This window comes from Manis javanica, chromosome 4 (assembly GCF_040802235.1).
Source record: "Manis javanica isolate MJ-LG chromosome 4, MJ_LKY, whole genome shotgun sequence".
Lineage (NCBI taxonomy): Eukaryota > Metazoa > Chordata > Mammalia > Pholidota > Manidae > Manis > Manis javanica.
This window is the reverse complement of record NC_133159.1, coordinates 71447357-71466846: the sequence shown is the minus strand read 5'-3', so window position 1 is coordinate 71466846 and position 19490 is coordinate 71447357. Positions and strand designations below refer to the sequence as shown.

Here is a 19490-nt window from a genome sequence, read left to right as displayed (position 1 = left end):
TGCATTCTTAGGGTAAATTCCTAGGAGTGGAATTCCTGGGTCAAATGGTATGTCTATTTTGAGTTTTCTGAGGAACCTCCATACTGCTTTCCATAGTGGTTGAACTAGTTTACATTTCCATCAGCAGTGTAGGAGGGTTCTCCTTTCTTCACAACCTCACCAATATTTGTTGTAGTTTGTCTTTTGGATGGTGGCAATCCTTACTGGTGTGAGGTGATATCTCATTGTGGTTTTAATTTGCATTTCTCTGATGACTAGCGATGTGCAGCATCTTTTCATGTGTCTTTTGGCCATCTGAATTTCCTCTTTGAAGAAGTGTCTGTACAGCTCCTCGGCCCATTTTTTAATTGGCATATTTGCTTTTTGTTTGTTGAGGTGCGTGAGCTCTTTATATAATTTGAATGTCAACCCTTTATCAGACCTGTCATTTATGAATATATTCTCCCATACTGTAGGATGCCTTTTTGTTCTATTGATGGTGTCCTTTGCTGTACAGAGGCTTTTAAGCTTGATATAGTCCCACTTGTTCATTTTTGCTTTTGTTTCCCATGCCCAGGGAGATATGTTCATGAAGAAGTTGCTCATGTTTATGTCCAAGAGTTTTTTGCCTATGTTTTTTTCTAAGAGTTTTATGGTTTCATGACTTACATTCAGGTCTTTGATCCATTTTGAATTTACTTTTGTGTATAGGGTTAAATGATGATCCAGTTTCATTCTCTTACATGTAGCTGTCCAGTTTTGCCAACACCAGCTGTTGAAGAGGCTGTCATTTCCTCATTGTATGTCCGGTTGCAGCTCTTTTATGTGAAGAAAAACTAACCTGTATCTTATATGAAATGTGCTTTGGAGCAGTCATTCTGACAGAATGAGTTAGTCAAACATGTGACCAGGACACAGTTTCCTGCCTCCCCACAGGGCTCCTCAGAATACTGGGGACTCTTCCTTTCCTGGCTTCAGAGGAGAGGCACTCTGGCACCATCCTGGGGCCGGTGAAGAGAGCACACAGACCTCACAGACTGAGCAGAAATGCTAACATTTCGTTATGCTTCTCCCAGAGCTGCGTCCTAAGAAACCTAATTTTGTCACTAAGGGAATATGAATTTGAAATAAAATGATGTTTTTAAAAAGCTTAGCAAGCTGAAGTTTGGAACCAAGCTCTGGGAAAATGGATTTTTGCCAGAGTCCAGCTCCAGTGAGTGCAGGGATTCCCGAAGGATGAACGGCGTTGGCGAATGAGTGAGAACACAGACACTAGCAGAGGTGCTAAGCTGGCCTGGCCTGTTTATTGACAGAAACCTCAAGCAATATGTAGGGGATTGGTTATATGAAATCATCATAAAATCATCATAAGGCATATGTCAGTCAGTGATTTATGGCATAATCTACTTCTCGGAATGTTCGTTCCCCTGTTTTTCCAACTATGAAAGGTCATCATGTTTTCTTCTTTAAAATTTTTCTATTGCTCTCATACCTTTAGATGAAAATCTCAGGTTAAATATCTTCAAGGCATCACAATGTCTTCTGAATGTGTCTTAAAACTTGCTCAACTGGACTCTCACTCAGGCTTGCTGTGGGCCATGTTTTTTCCATAGTTGCCTGAAACCATTCACAGTAGAATGAGCAGTATTCATTCTATTGACCTTGACTATAACAATGCTTACTGTAATTTCTATAGAAATTATTTATAAGGGAACACTAACAAGATTTTTCCACCTGTTTTCCTTACCCACACCTCATATTAGTCACCTCTTGTTTTTCCTTGGGGCCAAGCTGGCCAGGGAGTTGTACCCTGAAGTCACGTGAACTTGATTCTATTTGCCAGCCCAGAGATAATAACCCACCCACCTGCAGGGAATGTGCAGGGTCACAAGCTGAGTTTTACGGTTGCTTTACGACTGCTAACAGTCTTTTCTCTGGGGGCTTGTTCTGATTCATGAGGACTGTTCATACTGGGGCAACGGTCAGATTAATCAACAGAAGAGAAATCAGTAGCCTCCCCTCTGGAGGCCCACTGTGTGGCATCCATCCATCGGCCTGCTGGGCTGTGCCATCAGGCAGGTGGAATAGGTCAACTCTGGCAGATTTTCTTCTACACGTGAAGCTGTCTGGTGGATTGTTTGCCCCAGTTTATGGGGAGCATGGAGGGAAGAAAAGCAGGACAAAGACAAGGGTGACATCTGGTGGGGTCCTTGAGCTATTTCCAAAATGTTCTGAGGTTCCTTCGCATCCCTACACTTACCCTGAGGCTTCTGTCTCATGTTCCTCTTGCCCTGTTATATCAGAGTGAAATCAGAGGGAATGTCCAGTTTCACATATGAACTTCATGTTGCCTTTTGTGACTTCTAATACCCATCCCAAATGTGCCATGAATCTTCAGTCTAACTTGGTTTTATAAATATGCCATTTTGGGCATGGGGGGTGGAGGAGGTAGTTACTGGTGGGCAAGACTCCCATTGTTGGGGGATGTAAATGAGTGTTGCAGGGAAAAGGGGTTTAATGGTGGGAAGGCCTGTGGTAAAGTTACATAGATGGGCAGTGGCGGTGTCAGGGGGCTTTCTCAGGGCTTCTGGGAGGACTGGGTGGTACCCACATTGGCAGGGGCATCTCTCTGGACCAGTGTTTTACGAACCCAGATTTTAGAAATGGTCCTGTGGGAGTAACATAGTTTCAGTTGAGTAAGAAAGCAATTACTATGTTCATAAATACATTTTGTGGCACACCAACTAGTCTTCTCAGTAAATCAAACCAGAAAATGATACTGGTTTCTTTGTTAGGATTGATGGTTATATTTCTAGGTCTGGGTCTCAGTTTTACCATCTCTAAATAAGACCTTACACAAGTAATTTCAGAAATGTTGTTCCAGCTGTAGGTCAGAAAGGAAGGTACTAGACGCCATCCTTTGCATTTCATAAGGTTTTCAGTCCCATCTCTGTAAGAACTGTGCAGGTTCTCTCTGCTCCATTCCATGGGTCCAAAAAAGGGTCTTGACCTCTGGTTGACTTAAGGTGTTTTCTTACTTACCTATTAGATGATATCTTGAGATAATAATCTTTCTAAGTATAAAATGGCTAGAAGTAAAAGTCAGCGCTGGGTGCTAGGCTCTGTCCTCACAGGCTCTCGACACGCACTGTTTTACCTGATTGCCTGATGGCCCGTGAGGCAGGCACCGTTGCTCCCACCATTGTGAAGGTGGGAATATCTGAAGCTTGGCAAGGCTAACTAACTCGCTCAGTGCGTCACATTTACCAGTTGGCTGTGCTCAGATCCCCCTGGTGAGCCCTTGCCTTCACTCAAGCCTCTGTTGCTCCCGCCCTTGCATCATTAAATCCACGGACTCGGTCTGTCTCTTAAATGCCTTTTCTGCAGATGTGTTGCCAGAGTGCTCTGACTTTAGACTCTCCTCTGAAGGCTGCCTATCCCCAGTCCCTTTTCCTTCTCTCCTGGTCTTTCTCTGCTTCCTGAGCTCATTTCCTCTCTGTTTCTCATGTACTGCTGCCCCCTTGTCCCAATCCTTCCTAGTCTGCGTTTCCCTCTGTTGTCTCTCGTGGCTGTGTCCATACCCATGGCTTTAGCTATCACCAGGTTGTCCTCCCTTGTCATGCATGTCCAGACCAAGGTCAGTTTACCCCAAACAGGAAACCGAAGTCATCCTTGGTTGGTCCTTCTTCCTTACTCCCTGTGTCCTGCTGGGGGTCAGGCTGACTTTCTCTTCTTCCTCTCTCACAGCCCCGTGCCTTCTCCTCTCCCTCTGCCTCTAACTGAGCACAGAGAACTGCGCAAGTTCTGACTCAGATTATTCAGTGTCTTCTCATGTTCCGCTGGAGGCTCTGAATTTATGTCTAAGCATTCTGAAGCATCATGCTAAGCACAGGCACTGTGGTGCAGAACAAAATACACATGGTCCCTGCCTGCCAGAGCCAGTTATTTAGTGGGGGAGGTAGACATTGAATAATACAACAGGAGCCACTATAAATTGCTGTTATTTGCCTGTGGCTGTTCCAAGTGCTCATATGTGAACTTGTTCAGTCCTCACAAGAGCCCTATAATGTAGTTGTTTTCTTCATTCTATCCATTTTTCAGATGAGGAAAGTGAGGCAACTCCCCCAGGCTCCACAGCTTCTGAGTGCAGAGCCGCGTTCAGACTCAGGGTGTTTGGCTCCAGAGACCATGTCATTTCCTGTTTTATACTGTCTCTGTTCTTGCTGTGCTGTTTTTAAAGACATGATTACAAGTTCATTGGCCATGAAGCAAAAGAGAATACAAGGAGCTGTGTGGGTGTGCATACCTGTGGAGAGTATAGGAAGGGACTAAGAGAGGAATTCAGGGGATTTTGCTCTGAGGAGGAATCTATTTAATCTGAAGCTGAAAAAAAACTATCTAAAAGTGTGTGGCCAGGGAGGGCCTTTTTCCAGGCAGTGGAATAAGCCAAGTCCCTGAGTCAAGAAAAAGAGCCTGGTAGGGACAGGGGAAGTGGAAGAGCAGTGCGGCCTCAAGGCAGAGGAGGTTGAGGGAGAGCAGTGAGTGGCAGGTGGTGAAGCTGCAGGGGTGGGCAGGGGGCCAGGCAGGGGAGGACCAGGGTTGGCATTTGGCATGTGACCGTCAAGTCTGAGAGAAACTGGGGTTATGGCTTCATCTCCCTCCAGTATATTCCTGTGCTACTGTGTATTCCAAGACAGAAATCTCACTACTGCCATGCGAAGAGGTTCCTTTCTCCATGTGTGGTTCCTACTACTCTTTGCTGGTAAAAGTACACAGTAAGGTTGAGAAGCAGAAACAGGGATTCTGAGTGGCAGTGTTTTAAATAGTTCCCCATTCATGAAGAACTTGATATTTGTGCTTCTCTGGAAGAACTCAGCATATGTTAGCAGTGTTGCCTCTCTTGAATAGAGGTCAAATGGACCAACTTCCGTTGCATGCTGTTCTTTATGAAGTATTTATAAATATACTGCAGCACATTTCTGAAGTTTATATGTTTTAAAATGTATAAAGAGAATATTTTGCCTTATTTAAGGACTTCTGAATGAATCTAGTGTGGTTTGTTCCTGATACGTAAGCATTACATTTGAACTTCTTTACAGACTGCCCATTTGTTTGTATATCAAGGTGTGTGTAACATTGAATTCTGTTTTTTGTTCTTCAGTTCAGAAAAATACTCAGTATGTTCTGGTGTTTGACTCATTTGTCATTGTGATTTGCTTGGCATCTCTTATTCTATGCACAAGATCCATTGTTCTAGCTCTCAGGTTACGAAAGGTAAGTGTGTGTGTAAATCTTCTCCCTCCCCGCTTGCCCTCACCATTATTTTGTCCAAACAGTAGGCTCCTGACATTGGGTCATCCTGCCCTTTCGGGGTCCCTTGACCAAATCAGAATCTTTGAGTGACTGTCCCCCTATGGGGCATTAATCAACTTGAGGTTGAAGGTGATGTCATAAATCAAATAATTATCCTGCTTAACACTGAGCTAATAAGGTACACAGTGGTGAACTCTCAGACTTCTGAATGTTTCCAGAATAAACGAGACCCTTTTATATTATTCAGGAGTGAGCTTGCGAACAGAGCAATAGCACGTGTGGGTTTCATCTTTTATCTTCAAATTAGAGTTCATTTTGACAGGGAGGCATGGTACATGGATTATAATGAAGCATCAATTACTTTATTCTACTTTTAAATAGTTTTGAAATTCTCCCCTGAGTTTTATTTTACCTTTTTACCCTCTGGGCTTTTGGGAATATATATTCCAGCTCCCCACAAATCTTATTCTAGTTGGTGGCATGTTTGTAAATGCAGATTGGGGTGAGGAAAATTGGAAGTTATTGAAATACCATTTGTAGAACAAGAAAATAGTCCGTGTTCTAATTTTCTTATTCTCGACCTTGCCAACTTACTTTGTAAATACCCACTTCTCTTTATCTGCCCCTCCAAGTCTCTTGATATTCTGAATCCAAGATCAGGGTCCCTGTTCTGCTAAAGGGGGGAGTGACGTTGGGGACACACACACTGGGGCGCCGTTGCCTGGACCCAAACCCTGGCTTGGTTCTCTGTGCCTCAGTTTCCTCCTCGGGAAATAGGACTAAATAGTGCCTGGTTCACAGGGTTGCTATTAGACTGAGTGAGTTGGTGGTAATATGTAAAGTACTTGGCATGTACTGTATGTTAGCTATTATGACAAGAGCTGGTTGGCATTAGAGCATAAGCATTTAATGCTTGAGCTAACAGGCACCTGACTGCTTCCTGCTAGCTGGGGTAGATGAGGGGCAGAAAAGTGTGCCATAATCTCCATCAAGTTGGAACTCACCATATCGTTTTATGGGTAAGAGCACTGGTTTGCGCTTATGTTCTTCCTCCAGAGGGCATTGGTGTTTGTAAGAAATGCCTTTTAAAATGTTTGCCACAGAGATTCCTGAATTTCTTCCTGGAGAAGTACAAGCGGCAGGTGTGTAACTCTGACCAGTGGAAGTTCATCAATGGATGGTATGTCCTGGTGATTATCAGCGACCTCATGACAATAATTGGATCCATATTAAAGATGGAAATTAAAGCAAAGGTAAGGGGTAACTCATTTTAAATCTCTTGCTCTTTCTGTTCTTCTGGATGACCTTAGGCGCCTTAAGATATAAAACCCTTCTGGTGATAAGTTTGATTTTCATGTTTCCTTTTTTCTCACCTCCATAAAAATGAAGCTTCTTCTGACTTAATTCCTTGTGAAGGGAAAATAAGGAAGTTGGTGATCTGTGGAAGATCAGTTCTATTCCCATAACTATCCCCCAGGAAACTTGACAGCACCTTAGGAATAGGAACTGAAGTTTGAGGGTTGTTTGGGGGGCCTTCATTTTTCTTCTTCTTTACATTGCAAAAAGAGCCGCTGAGCCCTGAAGCGAATGGTCAGTGGGCACTGCCTTGACAGGGCTGAGGGCAGGGATATTTGAGTGCGTCTTAGGTGCCTGACACTGGGCTGCTGTTGTTAGTGGGTTTCATCTCATGACTAAATCTTGACTCCCCCTTCACCCAGCCGTCGTCCCATCTGTGCTCTGCTGTCAGTCAGCAAGGCTCACCAGCTTTCCTCCTGAACCTAAAGGGCCTCCCTTCTCTTATGCCTGCCGCTCTGGCTTCCTTCGGGCTGTCCTCCTCTCTGACCTGGGCTACTGCTACAACAGTCTCCTCACTCATTTTCCCAACTTCAGCCTTAGATCCCTCAGGTCCAGCCATACAGCTGTCACAGTAATTTTCCTGGAAGTGTCTAAACCCCCTCTGTCTCATGGGGCCCTGTCAAGGAGGAAGCAGCTTCCCCCAGCGTGGCCTCCAGGGACCCTGCCTCTAGCTCTCTCGCCCTCCCCACCCCATCAGTGCTGCCCCATAGGCTCTCAGCCTTGTGCCCGTGTTCAGCCTTTGCCTGTTTACCTGCCGCGCCCTCTCCCACCCTATTCCCCCGGCCCAGCTCCACTCCGGGGTCATGCCCATGGAAAGCCCTTTGTGACAAGCCTAGCATTGTGTCTCTCATTGCATTTAGCATATTATATTAGAATTGTGCCTGTGTGTCTTTCTCCTTAGTTAGACCTAGAAATCCTTGACAGCATTAACTGTGTTAGCAAATCACATTTGATCTTTCTTTCAAAAGTAGCTGAATGATATCATCTGATATTTAACAAACACCATTAGTTTATATTTTTGAATGCCTAGATTAGTGGTAAATACATTTTCTACTTCAGGATTATTTGAACAACAACAAAAAATCAGTTCAACCAATTGAAACTCTAAAAGAAAATGAGCAACATGTTTGGAATTGTGCTCTCTATTCTTCCTTTAAAGAACGCGAGTATCACCTATTAAGAGGCAGGCGATCCAGTCCTTACCAGTCAATGTAAAGTGAGATTAATAAGCTGAGTGGAGTAGAACATTTCACTCATATGTCTGTTTTTCATTCCTTAGAACCTCATGGATTACGATCTGTGCAGCATTTTGCTTGGAACATCTACTCTTTTTGTCTGGGTTGGAGTCATCAGATACCTGGGTTACTTCCAAGCATATAACGTAAGCATGTGGCCTGGGGTAGTGCCCTGGGATTGAGATTCATTTTTCCTTTGTGTTCAAGTGAGCTACTTCTAAATTTCTCCCACTCTGTTGATTTTTTTTTTCCAGGTGCTCATTTTAACGATGCAAGCTTCACTGCCAAAAGTTCTCCGCTTCTGCGCCTGCGCTGGTATGATCTATCTGGGCTACACGTTCTGTGGCTGGATTGTCTTAGGACCATATCATGACAAGGTACTAATTCTTCCTTCCACAAATTAGGCTCTTGAGAACCTTAAAAGTGAGTTCTAGCATTTACCTTTTTCCCATTTCCCTCAAGCACATACACTTGATGTCAGTAAGCGCGCATCTATGCATCTGCTTTTTCTTTCCTTTTCAAGATATTGAAACAAGAACTGCAAGAGATGGGAGAGTACATTCCCTACTTGCTCAGAACTGGCTTATGGGGTCATACATTAACTCAGCCAGTCGTCCAGTGAAAAATGTTTGGACTTGAGATCACTATAGCAGAATTGAAAAAAATGATAATAATGAGGAAAATTGTTACAAAATATTTCTTACTTAAAGTATTGGAGCTGGCAGGCAAATTAATTGAGGAGAATGAAGGTGGACAAAGCCTTCCCAGAACGACCATATTAGACTTTTGATTAAAATGGTAACACATCTTATTTTTGTAGGTGGTTTTGAATACAGTATCATCTCAGTGCCTTATTAAAGATCAATATCTGAATTCAGAACTATTACTAGGTTGCAGCCAGCATCATGTTCTCTAGGACATCAAGGCTATGTTCAGACATTCTTGTTTTAAAATGATAAATTTGATTGATAGATACCTCAGGAAACGAAATTGAAATTAAGTAGGCCTTGTTTTCAAACCAGGAAAAGTAAAAGGAATCATTGCATCTTATAATTTTTCTTCCATGGGCCTCTGACAGTTGGGACAGCAAAAACAACAAAAATAAAAATAATAGCAGCTAACACCTGATGCTTATATGTTAGACATTACACTAAGCATTTCTGTCTCCCCTTTGTTTAATCTTTTCTACAGACTGGGATGCTATTATCTTGTCTTAGGTTCTCTGCAAGGAGAAAAGAGGCTGAAAAAAACAAAGGATTTCACTGAAGCTTGTATAACAGTTCAGCCTCAAGTTTTGATGTTGATAGTTACATTAAATAAAACATGATCAAATCTGTTTTATAAATATTAAAAAAAAAGTGAGCAATCCACAAACTTCAGATTTTCCCTATTGTCATACTAAAATAAGTCCTAGTAACCTGGCACATACCCAGGCTTTTTTCTCTTTGAGTGTTACATTCAATGTCCAAATAGAATTACTGTTTATCTATTTGAGAATCTCTGGGTTAATAGTAAAATTGATAATCTTATCGCTCTACTAATGCCATACCACTGTGTTAAAGATAACTCATTAGTAAGAATTGTTCTTTGAGAGGATCCCTCTGATCTGAGGAACTTACTGTCTTAGAGCCCAGGAAAATTTACATTTTTCTTTCTTACTTGCCTGACGCTCTGAATGCTTTCTGCATATATGTCACAAGAGGGCAGTGTTGTACCATGTGGAATAAATACTGAGCGTAAGAATTTTGGCTTTGATTCACTGGCTCCAAGTCTTCACCTCAAGTGTTCCAGTGTCCTTTACCCTCCATCTCACCTACCCCATTAGGGACTTGGCTATCCTCTGACCCACAGTGACTCAATGGATATCCGACTCTACTGCTAAAGACAGAATTTGGTTCAAAATTCTATAGTAACTTTTTCCATCTGTGTTTCTGAAAGCTGTATTGTCTTTTGCCCGTTATTAGGTCACTACTGTTCCTTGGATAGAAGTTTTTCACATTCATCTAACACTTAACCCTCGGGCCCTAGAGCTATTAGTTTATGAAGCATCTCCTGTTTGTTTTATTTGACATGGCAGTAGTTTGTCAACCACTTAAAGCCAGGGTGGCTACGGTCTCCAGTCATTTTCCACACCAGCCGCCGCTTGCCAGCTGCACTCCAGTCCAGGTGTCAGCCTCACTTAACTACTTCATAGCAGCATTCCTACCTGTTACCTCAAACCCACCTCATCTAAAACCAAGCCCATTAATAGCCCCTTCCCCTTGCTTTCCCCTCAGTTCCTCCACTTCCCTGTCTCTCCTGGGTTCCTTGCAGTCCTGGGCTCCTGCACTGCCCTCTCACTGGCATTGCTGTCCCTGGGCTTTCCCATTCTAGTAAATCTTCAGCATGCCTTAGTTGCCTTGTTGGAAACACAGATCAGATCATGTCATTCCTCCAGCTGAAGCTTTTCACTAGTTTCAGTTGTGGCCTGTATCAGCTTGAAGTCTGTGAAAGGCCAGCAAGGCCCCCTGTAGTGCAGCACAGACACACCGTCCAGCCACCGTCTAGGCTCAGAGCCATATCCACCCCATACTCGCTGAGCAGCTCCCTCCTGTTCTGTCACTGGTGAGCTGCTCAACCTTTGGGTCCTAGTCCTGAGGGTCACTTTTTCTCAAAAGCCCACCCCAGCTCCACCACAGGGCACTGTAATACATCTTGGGTGTGGCCTGTCCCCTGCTGGCTTGGGGGCCCGTAGGAGACACCAGCCAGGATCATTCATCCTTTGACACTTTCCTCCCTTTGGTTATCTTTAGTTTTTAATATGCTGAAATTACTTACACCTGTGGTCGGAAAGGCCACAGTGAAACCATTCATTTAGCAAACTTTTATTGAGCCTGCACAGTATCTCAGGTACTTCCCTCCTCGCTGGTGTAGAATACAGTGGCTACAGTTCTTTCCCAATGCAGTTCGGTGGAGTGTAGCCTTGAAAATGTTGACTGCTCAGCCCTAGTGAAAGAGAAAGGAATCATGCTTGGGAATGCTCACTACATTCTTTGTATCAGCAACATTACTGAGATGGCCAATGACAGAGAAATGGTTAAATTCTACACTTCTAAGGAACGGTCTTGGTCTGTTATATAACAAATGTTCTCTAAGTGTGAATAACATACAATGATGATAAGCAGGAAAAAATTATCAGGATCAAAAATGGTTAGATGATATGACCACAAATATCTAAAAGGTGCCAAGGGAAAAACTGGGGGAAATGTTAAGAGATTATCTTTGTGAGTGGGGAGGAGAGTTTTGAATAATATTTTCCTTACGCTATTTTAGATGTCTTGAGTGTTACTTAATAATAATAATGGTAATGATGTTGATCATTAATAACAACTTCAACAAACCAACTAACTAGATGTTTCTCTGCTCTGTTGAATAATCACTCTCAAAAACTAATTTTGCTCCTCCCACTGCAGTTTGAAGATCTGAACATTGTTGCCGAATGTCTCTTTTCTCTGATCAATGGTGATGACATGTTTGCGACTTTTGCTCAAATCCAGCAGAAGAGCATCTTGATGTGGCTGTTCAGTCGCCTGTATTTATATTCCTTCATCACTCTTTTTATATATATGATTCTTAGCCTTTTCATTGCACTTATTACAGATTCTTACGACACCATTAAAGTAAGTAATCATCAGTATTTCCTGCCAAAAAGCTACTGCAAATTCTGTATGGGTTCAAACTTAGAAAATACTGCATTTTTAACTTAACATGCTGCGATTTTACTCAGATTTTGAGGTTTTGTAGAAAAGAAGCCTTCTAGGTGCTAGAGGTTAATTTAATGCAGGTGAAATTGTCCCTGTCACCCAGGTCAGAGTAGAGTGGTTGGGAGGTGTGTGGGAAAGAGAAAGGTATTAGGGAAGGGTGGCTGAGTTTGGTAAATCGAGTTGTTGGGCTGTGGGTCTCAGCACTCTCGGGGAACCTGCCTGTCCTGGGACTTAGGCTTTGGGTAGTGAGTCTTGGTTATGAGGGGTGACTGCCACCCCAACAACTGTCTGGATACAGACACACATATACACTGGACAACATAGCTCCTTGTGTGGTGGGAAATTCATGGTTTCATTTAAATTATGAAAGTGAAGGCTTTTGTGGCTGCTTAGCTTCTTCCCTTCCTAGGCCGCCCAGTGGGTCCTGTATCCTTGATTTGTAGCTTGAAGAAAGTTCTGCCACTGGTGGTGCTATGTCCACAGCAGATGGTCACACTTGGAAAAGCCGATTTCAGGGCAGTATCTGGGCCACCAGCAGTGCCACATCAGTGCCTCGGGGTATTGCCCTCTTCTTAAACCCTTCTCAACCTCACTCAGAAGAAGCCAGTCCATTGGAAATACTCCTGAGTGCTTTGTGTGTCTGGAGATTAGTGTTCACATGGGAGTGGGTAGCTGGATCGAGCCCTGGGATGACCACGGAGGAGGGGCTGCATACTCCTGCCCTGGGGTTTCTGTCCCTGCCATGGCAGTGCCCCTGTTCGGGGGGAGTGGGAGTTCCAAGCTTTGCTGATGTGGAAGATGACCTCGCTAAGCATTAGGTGAGGGGATCTCAGGGTCTTTGTATCTTCTTGGAAGAACATAGTGCCTTCTGCCCCACTAAGTGACCAATTGCAATAAAAATAGAGGAAATAGAGATTACTTCCTCTGCAGATGCTACACTGGGAAGTCTTATCTGGTTTGCAATTAGCATTAAAAACTTCAGACTTTTAACTGTTTCCTTCATTGCCCTTATTAAGAACACCCCTTCCCTGCCCCACCCTAGCTTCTTTCTGAAGTTTTCCTCTGAGCTTGTTCTCTGTTCCCACAGAGGCCCTGGCCTGGCCTTCTGGGCCTGACACATTAATTCATCATTGTTAATACCAGTTCTTGGATCTGAGCTACCAATGTGGGAGAGTTTTATACCAGCAAAATTGGGCTTGGTTTATTGATAAAGGGAGCAATTTCTCATGCCCTACAAAATAAGATAACAATTCTGTGTACTTTTTAAAGAAATACCAACAGAGTGGATTTCCTGAAACAGATCTTCAGGAATTCCTGAAGGAATGCAGCAGCAAAGAGAAGTATCAGAAATAGTCCCTGGCCTTCCTGTCCTGCGCCTGCTGCCTGAGGTCAGTACTGTTTTGTCAGGTCTCTGGGCCCCTGAAATGAGCTGCTCTGCTTCCTCAGCAAAGAGTTCTTCCAAAGCCAACACGACACTCAGAAATCAGCTTATTGTGGGAAATAATCTTTCATTTCTTTCCTCCCACTGAAATTGGCTTTAGAAATTAATATTGCTTATAAAATGGGGTAGAAAACCACATGTCATGGTTAAAATCTCTCAGGAATATTATGAGCCTCCATGAGAAGGCATGAATTCTGTCCCTAAAGTCAAAAGGGCGTACGTACTCTTAACTAGCCAGACTAAGAGGTCAGAGCCCCTTTTTTAGAGGTAAAGCTCTGGGAATGTCAAAGGACTTTTTCCCCTTTCCACAGTACGTGGTACAAACAACCTCTCTTGAACAAAGCAGGAAACCTGCTTGACAGGAGGCTGTGCATGTGCTTGGTTTCATTGAGCAGCTGTTCATTAGGATTCTCAGAGAAATGGTCTGCACCTCAGTGGCAAAGCATCTATGTAGTGGTTTGGGGGGTCTAGGAGGGTCAGATGAGGATAGTTTTCCTAATTGTAACCAGGTTTGTTTTCATCTGAAGTCAGAGATGGGAGTTGTTAGCTAAAAATATCCCCTATCCATGTTTATTGAGAATTCCATAAACCAAATTCCTGAAAGAAGATGGAAGAACATAATTGCTACTTAAAAACCACAGGATGTATTTTTTGTTAATTAATTCATACCACAGCTTGGGATTTGAAATGATATGATTGAACATTTTCAAAAAAGGTCTGGTAAATATGAAATGAGGTCTTCTGAGAAAAGTTGTTTTTAAAACCATACTTCATCCTCTCAGAGCATTAAATTGTTGCCATGGAAGCTGGGATAAAGGGAAATTAGTTTTCCTAATAGGCAGCTGCTTCCTAAGAGGCACCTTGTATAAAGAAAGTCTCTAATAGTTGCTCTTCTAATATGTAGTTAAGTGTAAAACAAAATATTCATTAGAGAATGTACTGTGAATTCTGGAAAGTAACCAAAGGCTTTGGGTGTTTTTTATTTGGACCTTAGTTTGCACCACAGCCCCAGGAGGTTGTTAAATGTTTTCTTGTGCAGCCATACAGGACAAGTGGATGATTTAAGGGGTGGATGAGATGACTCACTGATAAGATCGGGTCTGAGAGGTGGGAAGAAGGGGGCAACATAGCAGATAGTTTGCCATCAGGTGAGCTCAGGGCTGTCGAGAGGGTGGCCTTGTTTGAAGGAGGGTCTGCCCATCATGAGGAGTAAAAGAATTAAATGGAACAAGAGAATCCACCAATGAAATTGTCTGAAGAACTAAGGTGTTGAAAGTTTTGAAAAAAAGGATATAAAAAAAAGAAACCAGAAATGTCTGTGACTAAAGACAGTCATGAGTGAAGTCAGCTAGAGCAGTCTTAGTCGAATAGCCAGATCAAAGACCAGATGGTTTGGGTGGACCCTGCAGAGGGTAGATGAAGGCCACAGGGTCAGTGAAGGAAACAGACCGTACCTGGGCCTTGAGAACAAATGATGGCCTAAACTCTTCAAACATTAACTGCAGCTGTATGTGTTTAAAGGCTGGAAACCTAAGAATGGAAGAAAATGGAGGAAGGCTGTGACTGGAGACTAAATATTGGAGAAACATCTCACTGAGGGAACCCAGGGAGCAAGGTCATCACACATTTGGTGGCTGGGCACCTCCCGAGTGCCCATGATGGACAACCCCAGTGAGCACAGCTCCACCTCCTGCAGGCAACAGGCTCGCTTTTTTCAGCTGACCAGTCTGGCAACCACCACAGACTAATTCTCCTTTGAATTGTTCTCAGAACCTCAAGCCTGATCATCAGAACATGTGGTCTTTCATTTTGGACTCTGCCAGTTATCAAATGTGTCCCATGACCTAAACCTCTTGGTTCTTCCAGTGTCATCAGGGTGGAACAGATGACCTCTGACACCTCTTCCAATTCTAATGTGACACAGTTCTTTGGAAAGGTATGCTAGGTTGAACATATGCAGAGTTAACTTTTCTCCTTCTTATGGCAGTGAAGGAGGAAAATCTGCTGTTCTAGCCTTTGAGAAGGCTTTGACAAAGAAGGGAAATAGAAGGTCCCAAGAGGTGGACAATTCCTCAAAATTGCCAGAGTGTCTACTCAAAAAAAAAAATACTGTAAATTGTCCTTCTTATGTTTTCTTCTCTTATCTTTTGCCCTCAGAATGTCTATAATCAATGCATGCCTAGAATACAGAGTATTCCTATGCCACCTCAAATACTTAAAAATCATTGTTCTCTTTTCCATTTCCTCCTGCCCGATTCTGTTACAGGAAAGGAAGTGATGACCACTTGATATTTGTTAACTACAATTCTTTTGCTAAAGGTAATCAAATTTTAGGCCTCCTTATCCAGTGACAACACAGAGAGACCCAAAAAAACTTTGACCAGGACTTCCAAAAATACTGACTTATTTAATCATGGAGTTTAGAAAGAGGACTGTCAGCTGACTGACCATAACTGAAATTCCAAAGTTCCTTTCTGTAAACTTGATGATGGAGAATAAACCACAGTCAATTACAGGCATTAGTACAATAGAGGAATGAAAATGAAATTCTGGATTAGTCTTTTAATTTAGGACATCATAATGTTGGTATGAAAAAATTACATTTCAGAGTATGCAAAACAACATGATGTTTAAAGCTGTGCTTTAAAGATGTGTGTTTGTCATCAAATAAAGGTTTGTTTTACAACAGTAGACTCACAGACACTGAGAAGCAACTAGTGGTTACCACAAGGGAGGGATTGGGGTGGGGGGTTGGGAAGGGTGAAGGGGATAAAGGGGCACAAAATTTCTCAATCATAATGTGATTGATCACAGGGATGGTAATACAGCATGGAGAATATAATCAGTGATTCTGTAACATCTTTCTATGTTGACAGATAGTAACTGCACTAGTGGGGGATGAAGGTTTAATAATATCGGTAACTCTTAAATCGCTGTGTTGTATATTTGAAACCAATTTAAGATGGTATATCAATGATACTTCATAAAAAATAAATTAGTTTGTCTTAAAAATGAGATTCTTAGGTTGGAAAAGTATGGGGAAAATGAAAGTTGCCTTGGCCAGGATCTTCACCTGACCCCAAACTACTTGATTATGTAACTGGCCTACTGCTAGGCCACTGTTTCCACACCCATAGGCAATAAGGTATTATTTACTGAGTCACCATATCAAGAGCTCCACCCAGTGCTCTGCGCAGAGGTGGAAATGAGGTGGATTACGACCTGCAGGCTGCTGGATGTAGCAAGTTACTTTCTGCTTCTAAGTGATGGTGATAAGCCTCAACAAACTGTAGACTGGAATTTAAGTCAGATAACTCATGAAAAATCTGGCACTGAATTGAAATTGTGATTGAAACCTGAGCTGCTCTTTCCTTTTGCTTTTCTGTCATTGTTTGTAAGTAGGTTCCTTGGGAACATGATTCTAGTGCTCGACCTACAGCCATGAGAATAAAGCCTGCTAAAAACCCTTTTACCCCAAGAATGTTCTGTTGTCCTTTCTGGGTCTCACTGAATCCATAGTGAACTTGCCTGGGGCTGAAACTTTCAAGCAAGACAAAGATATTTGTTAATTTATTGTTCTTCACAGAAATGAAGTTGGTTGCAATACCAAATTAGAAACTCCAAGCTGAAGAATTATCAAGCCATTTAAAGATCACACTTGAAAAAAAAAAACCCACTTGCAGTGGACATTTTCTGGCATATTTTCCTGTGGTCTTCTTTACACGATATAAAGTAGCCATTGGCATTGGGAGTGAGATGAATCTGAAACCGTGATCTGGACACCTCTTCACTTGTGCTGATTGCTGATTTTACACACATGACATGAGGAAGTAAATGGCAGCGGTCACTCATTTTAACAGTTGAACTTCACTATGGTGGGGATTTATCTTGTCAAGCAAGGAAAGGTGGTATTTTTATTTCCCAAAGACATTTATTTTTATCATAACATGTGGAACTACTACTATTTTTTTTAAATGCAGTATTTCTGAACATCTACCTAGTAAAAAAATTCAGATCAAATCTGTATTCACTATCTGCTTTCCAAAAGGGACCTCCCACTTTCTTAAAAGCAGTAAAGGAGGTAGAGGGACTAGTGTATAGATGTTCTTCAATAAATGCTTATGATAATGACTTAGGATTAAGATCATCTCCTGCATAGAGTCATACATGAGCTATCTTAGTAGTAACTCTTACATTTATTGGGGAAAAGGAGAATTTGAGTTTTTCAGGGCACTCATGCCAGGGCTCTCCCTCTTTCATCACTGCCCCTCCCCACCAGACCCCTATCAGATTTTCCTTATGTTCCCTTCCCTCCCCTTGTCCCCACTGTCTCCACATGCCCACACCAAATCTAGGCTGGAAAAATCATCCTGTTAATACCACTGAAATTTGCAATGAGTGACTCACACCTACACACAGAACACATTGTCAAATTGATCATTTTAGTTAACTTGTTTTCTTACAAACAACAGCAAGAATTATATCTGGCTTTTAAACTAAGCACCATGTAACTAGTGGCACTCTAGGGTCATTACCACGGCGCCAGAATCGGGTGCAATGAGATCACTGTTCCCTTCGGAGTACACTCCCAGGGCTTAGATTGTCTGGCTAGAATGGCTATGGAGGCCTTTTCTGTGATCTGCAGCCACGACTGCCATATGAATAGAAGAGTAATGTTGGTCTTCCATGCTCTTGTTTTCCTTTTATTGCTTTTCATGTTTCCTTTTATTTCTTTTCTCTCCAGCTGGACAAAACACTTTCAGGAAGAAAAATATTTTTCAAGGTTACCTTGTTTCTGTGGAAGCATTGTTTCCTGTCTTTTTAATAATTTTAAACACTTGTCATTTTACCGACTTTATTATCTGTTTGAGTTTTATTGAACAATGTTGTTCTCATAACTCTGCTAATAGACACACCTGGGACAAACCATTTGTCTCCTATCTGAGGCCTCCACTTGGAGAGTTCCCTGTGAACTGTATCTCCTTAGCTTGCAGTAACACCCTCAAAGCCAGATGCAACGTCCTTAAGCCTGTTGACTTGGGGTGGTAGGAAAGAACATGGGTGCAGGAGTTATCTAGGCAGACTTGAGTTAAAATCCCAGCTTACCCTCCAGCTCTGTGGCCTTGGACAAGTTACTTTCTGCTTCTAAGTGATGGTGATAAACCTCAACAAACTGTAGACTGGAATTTAAGTCAGATAACTCATGAAAAACCTGGCACTGAATTGAATTTGGGATTGAAACCTGACCTGTTCTTTCCTTTTGCTTTTCTGCCATTGTTTGTAAGTAGGTTCTATGGAAACAGGAACAGTGAAAACATTTAAGGTGTTTCCTCTGCATCCTTTCCCTGGGCTCCTGTCCTCCTGTCTGAGTCTCCTTGGACCAGGCTCACAGGACTTCTGTTTCTTCATCTGTAAAATGGGGGTTATAGGATTTAATGAATCAAACATAAGGTGCATAGAACAGGACATGACTTATAAGTGCTTGGTGAATATTAGACCTTCAGAAAGGTTTTTTTCACATAGTTTATAAATGTATAGGAAGCCTATTTACCTGGGCCATCCAGAAAGATCTTGATTCTGTAGTGAGCTCACCACATACTTTGTTTTGGTGGATGTTTTCTGTTAGGACTTTAAATGTGTAAGCATGCCACATCTAGCCCTACCCTGGAGGCAAAGGTCAATTTAGCCACCAGGTACTCACTTGTGGTTACAGCCAAGCAGCTTGGACTAGCAGCCTAAAGGCCCTGCCATTAAGGGCAAAGCCGAAGTCCTGATGGGAGGGTTAAGGTCCCTGAGGTGCACAAGCCGTCACAAATCCCCTGTCCCTCACCCTGGGCGAGGCCTCCATTCTGTACTAGGAGGCCTTGCCTTCACCAAACTTGTCGAGAGTTGTAAACTACAAGCCAGCTTGCTTTGCTGCTGCTGATCTGAGGTGGCAAATGCATGAGGGTAAGAGAGGCTATTTGGGAAAAGCTCTTTAGAGATTCCAGTCTCTACCCCCAACCCTGCTGAGGACCCATTTCATAGCTATGGGGGGGTAGGGGTAGGTGCCTGACCCAAGGGAGGCCTTGGCTCAGCATCTCAGGTTTACTCATGGCACAGAAGCCCAGCCTTTTGAGCTGAGGATAAACAGCCAGTTTCCCTCAAGTGCCTGAAGCCTCTATGTAAAAACAGCCCAGCACTGTACTTGATATTCAGCAGCCTTAGAGTTACTAGAAAAATATGTTCAGTGAACTGCTACTATGGTCTTGACCACAGATTACTGCTGCCAATCTAAAGAGCTGAGATACTTACATGATTCCAGATATCTGAGCAATTCACCCGTGGCCACAAATTATTCCAGAATCATTACAGGACTAGACCCCATTTTATTATTTATCTGTTCCACCATTATTTTCAAGTAACTTCAGCAACGTTTCTTTT

General features: G+C 42.6%; 1 protein-coding gene across 3 annotated transcripts in view; it reads left to right on the top strand.

Moving 5' to 3' along the window:
• The window catches only part of MCOLN2 (mucolipin TRP cation channel 2), a 55854-nt gene extending 39315 nt beyond the window's left edge, over nt 1-16539 (top strand). For all 3 annotated transcript variants that reach the window (XM_073234217.1, XM_073234215.1, XM_073234216.1), the window contains exons 8-14: nt 5141-5253; nt 6396-6545; nt 7928-8029; nt 8138-8260; nt 11336-11542; nt 12896-13014; nt 14589-16539. In XM_073234217.1, coding sequence (XP_073090318.1) covers nt 5141-5253; nt 6396-6545; nt 7928-8029; nt 8138-8260; nt 11336-11542; nt 12896-12979 — 779 coding nt within the window. In that variant the 3' untranslated portion in view covers nt 12980-13014; nt 14589-16539. The remainder of the gene's footprint in view (nt 1-5140; nt 5254-6395; nt 6546-7927; nt 8030-8137; nt 8261-11335; nt 11543-12895; nt 13015-14588) is intronic.
• Nucleotides 16540-19490: the final 2951 nt, after the last annotated feature.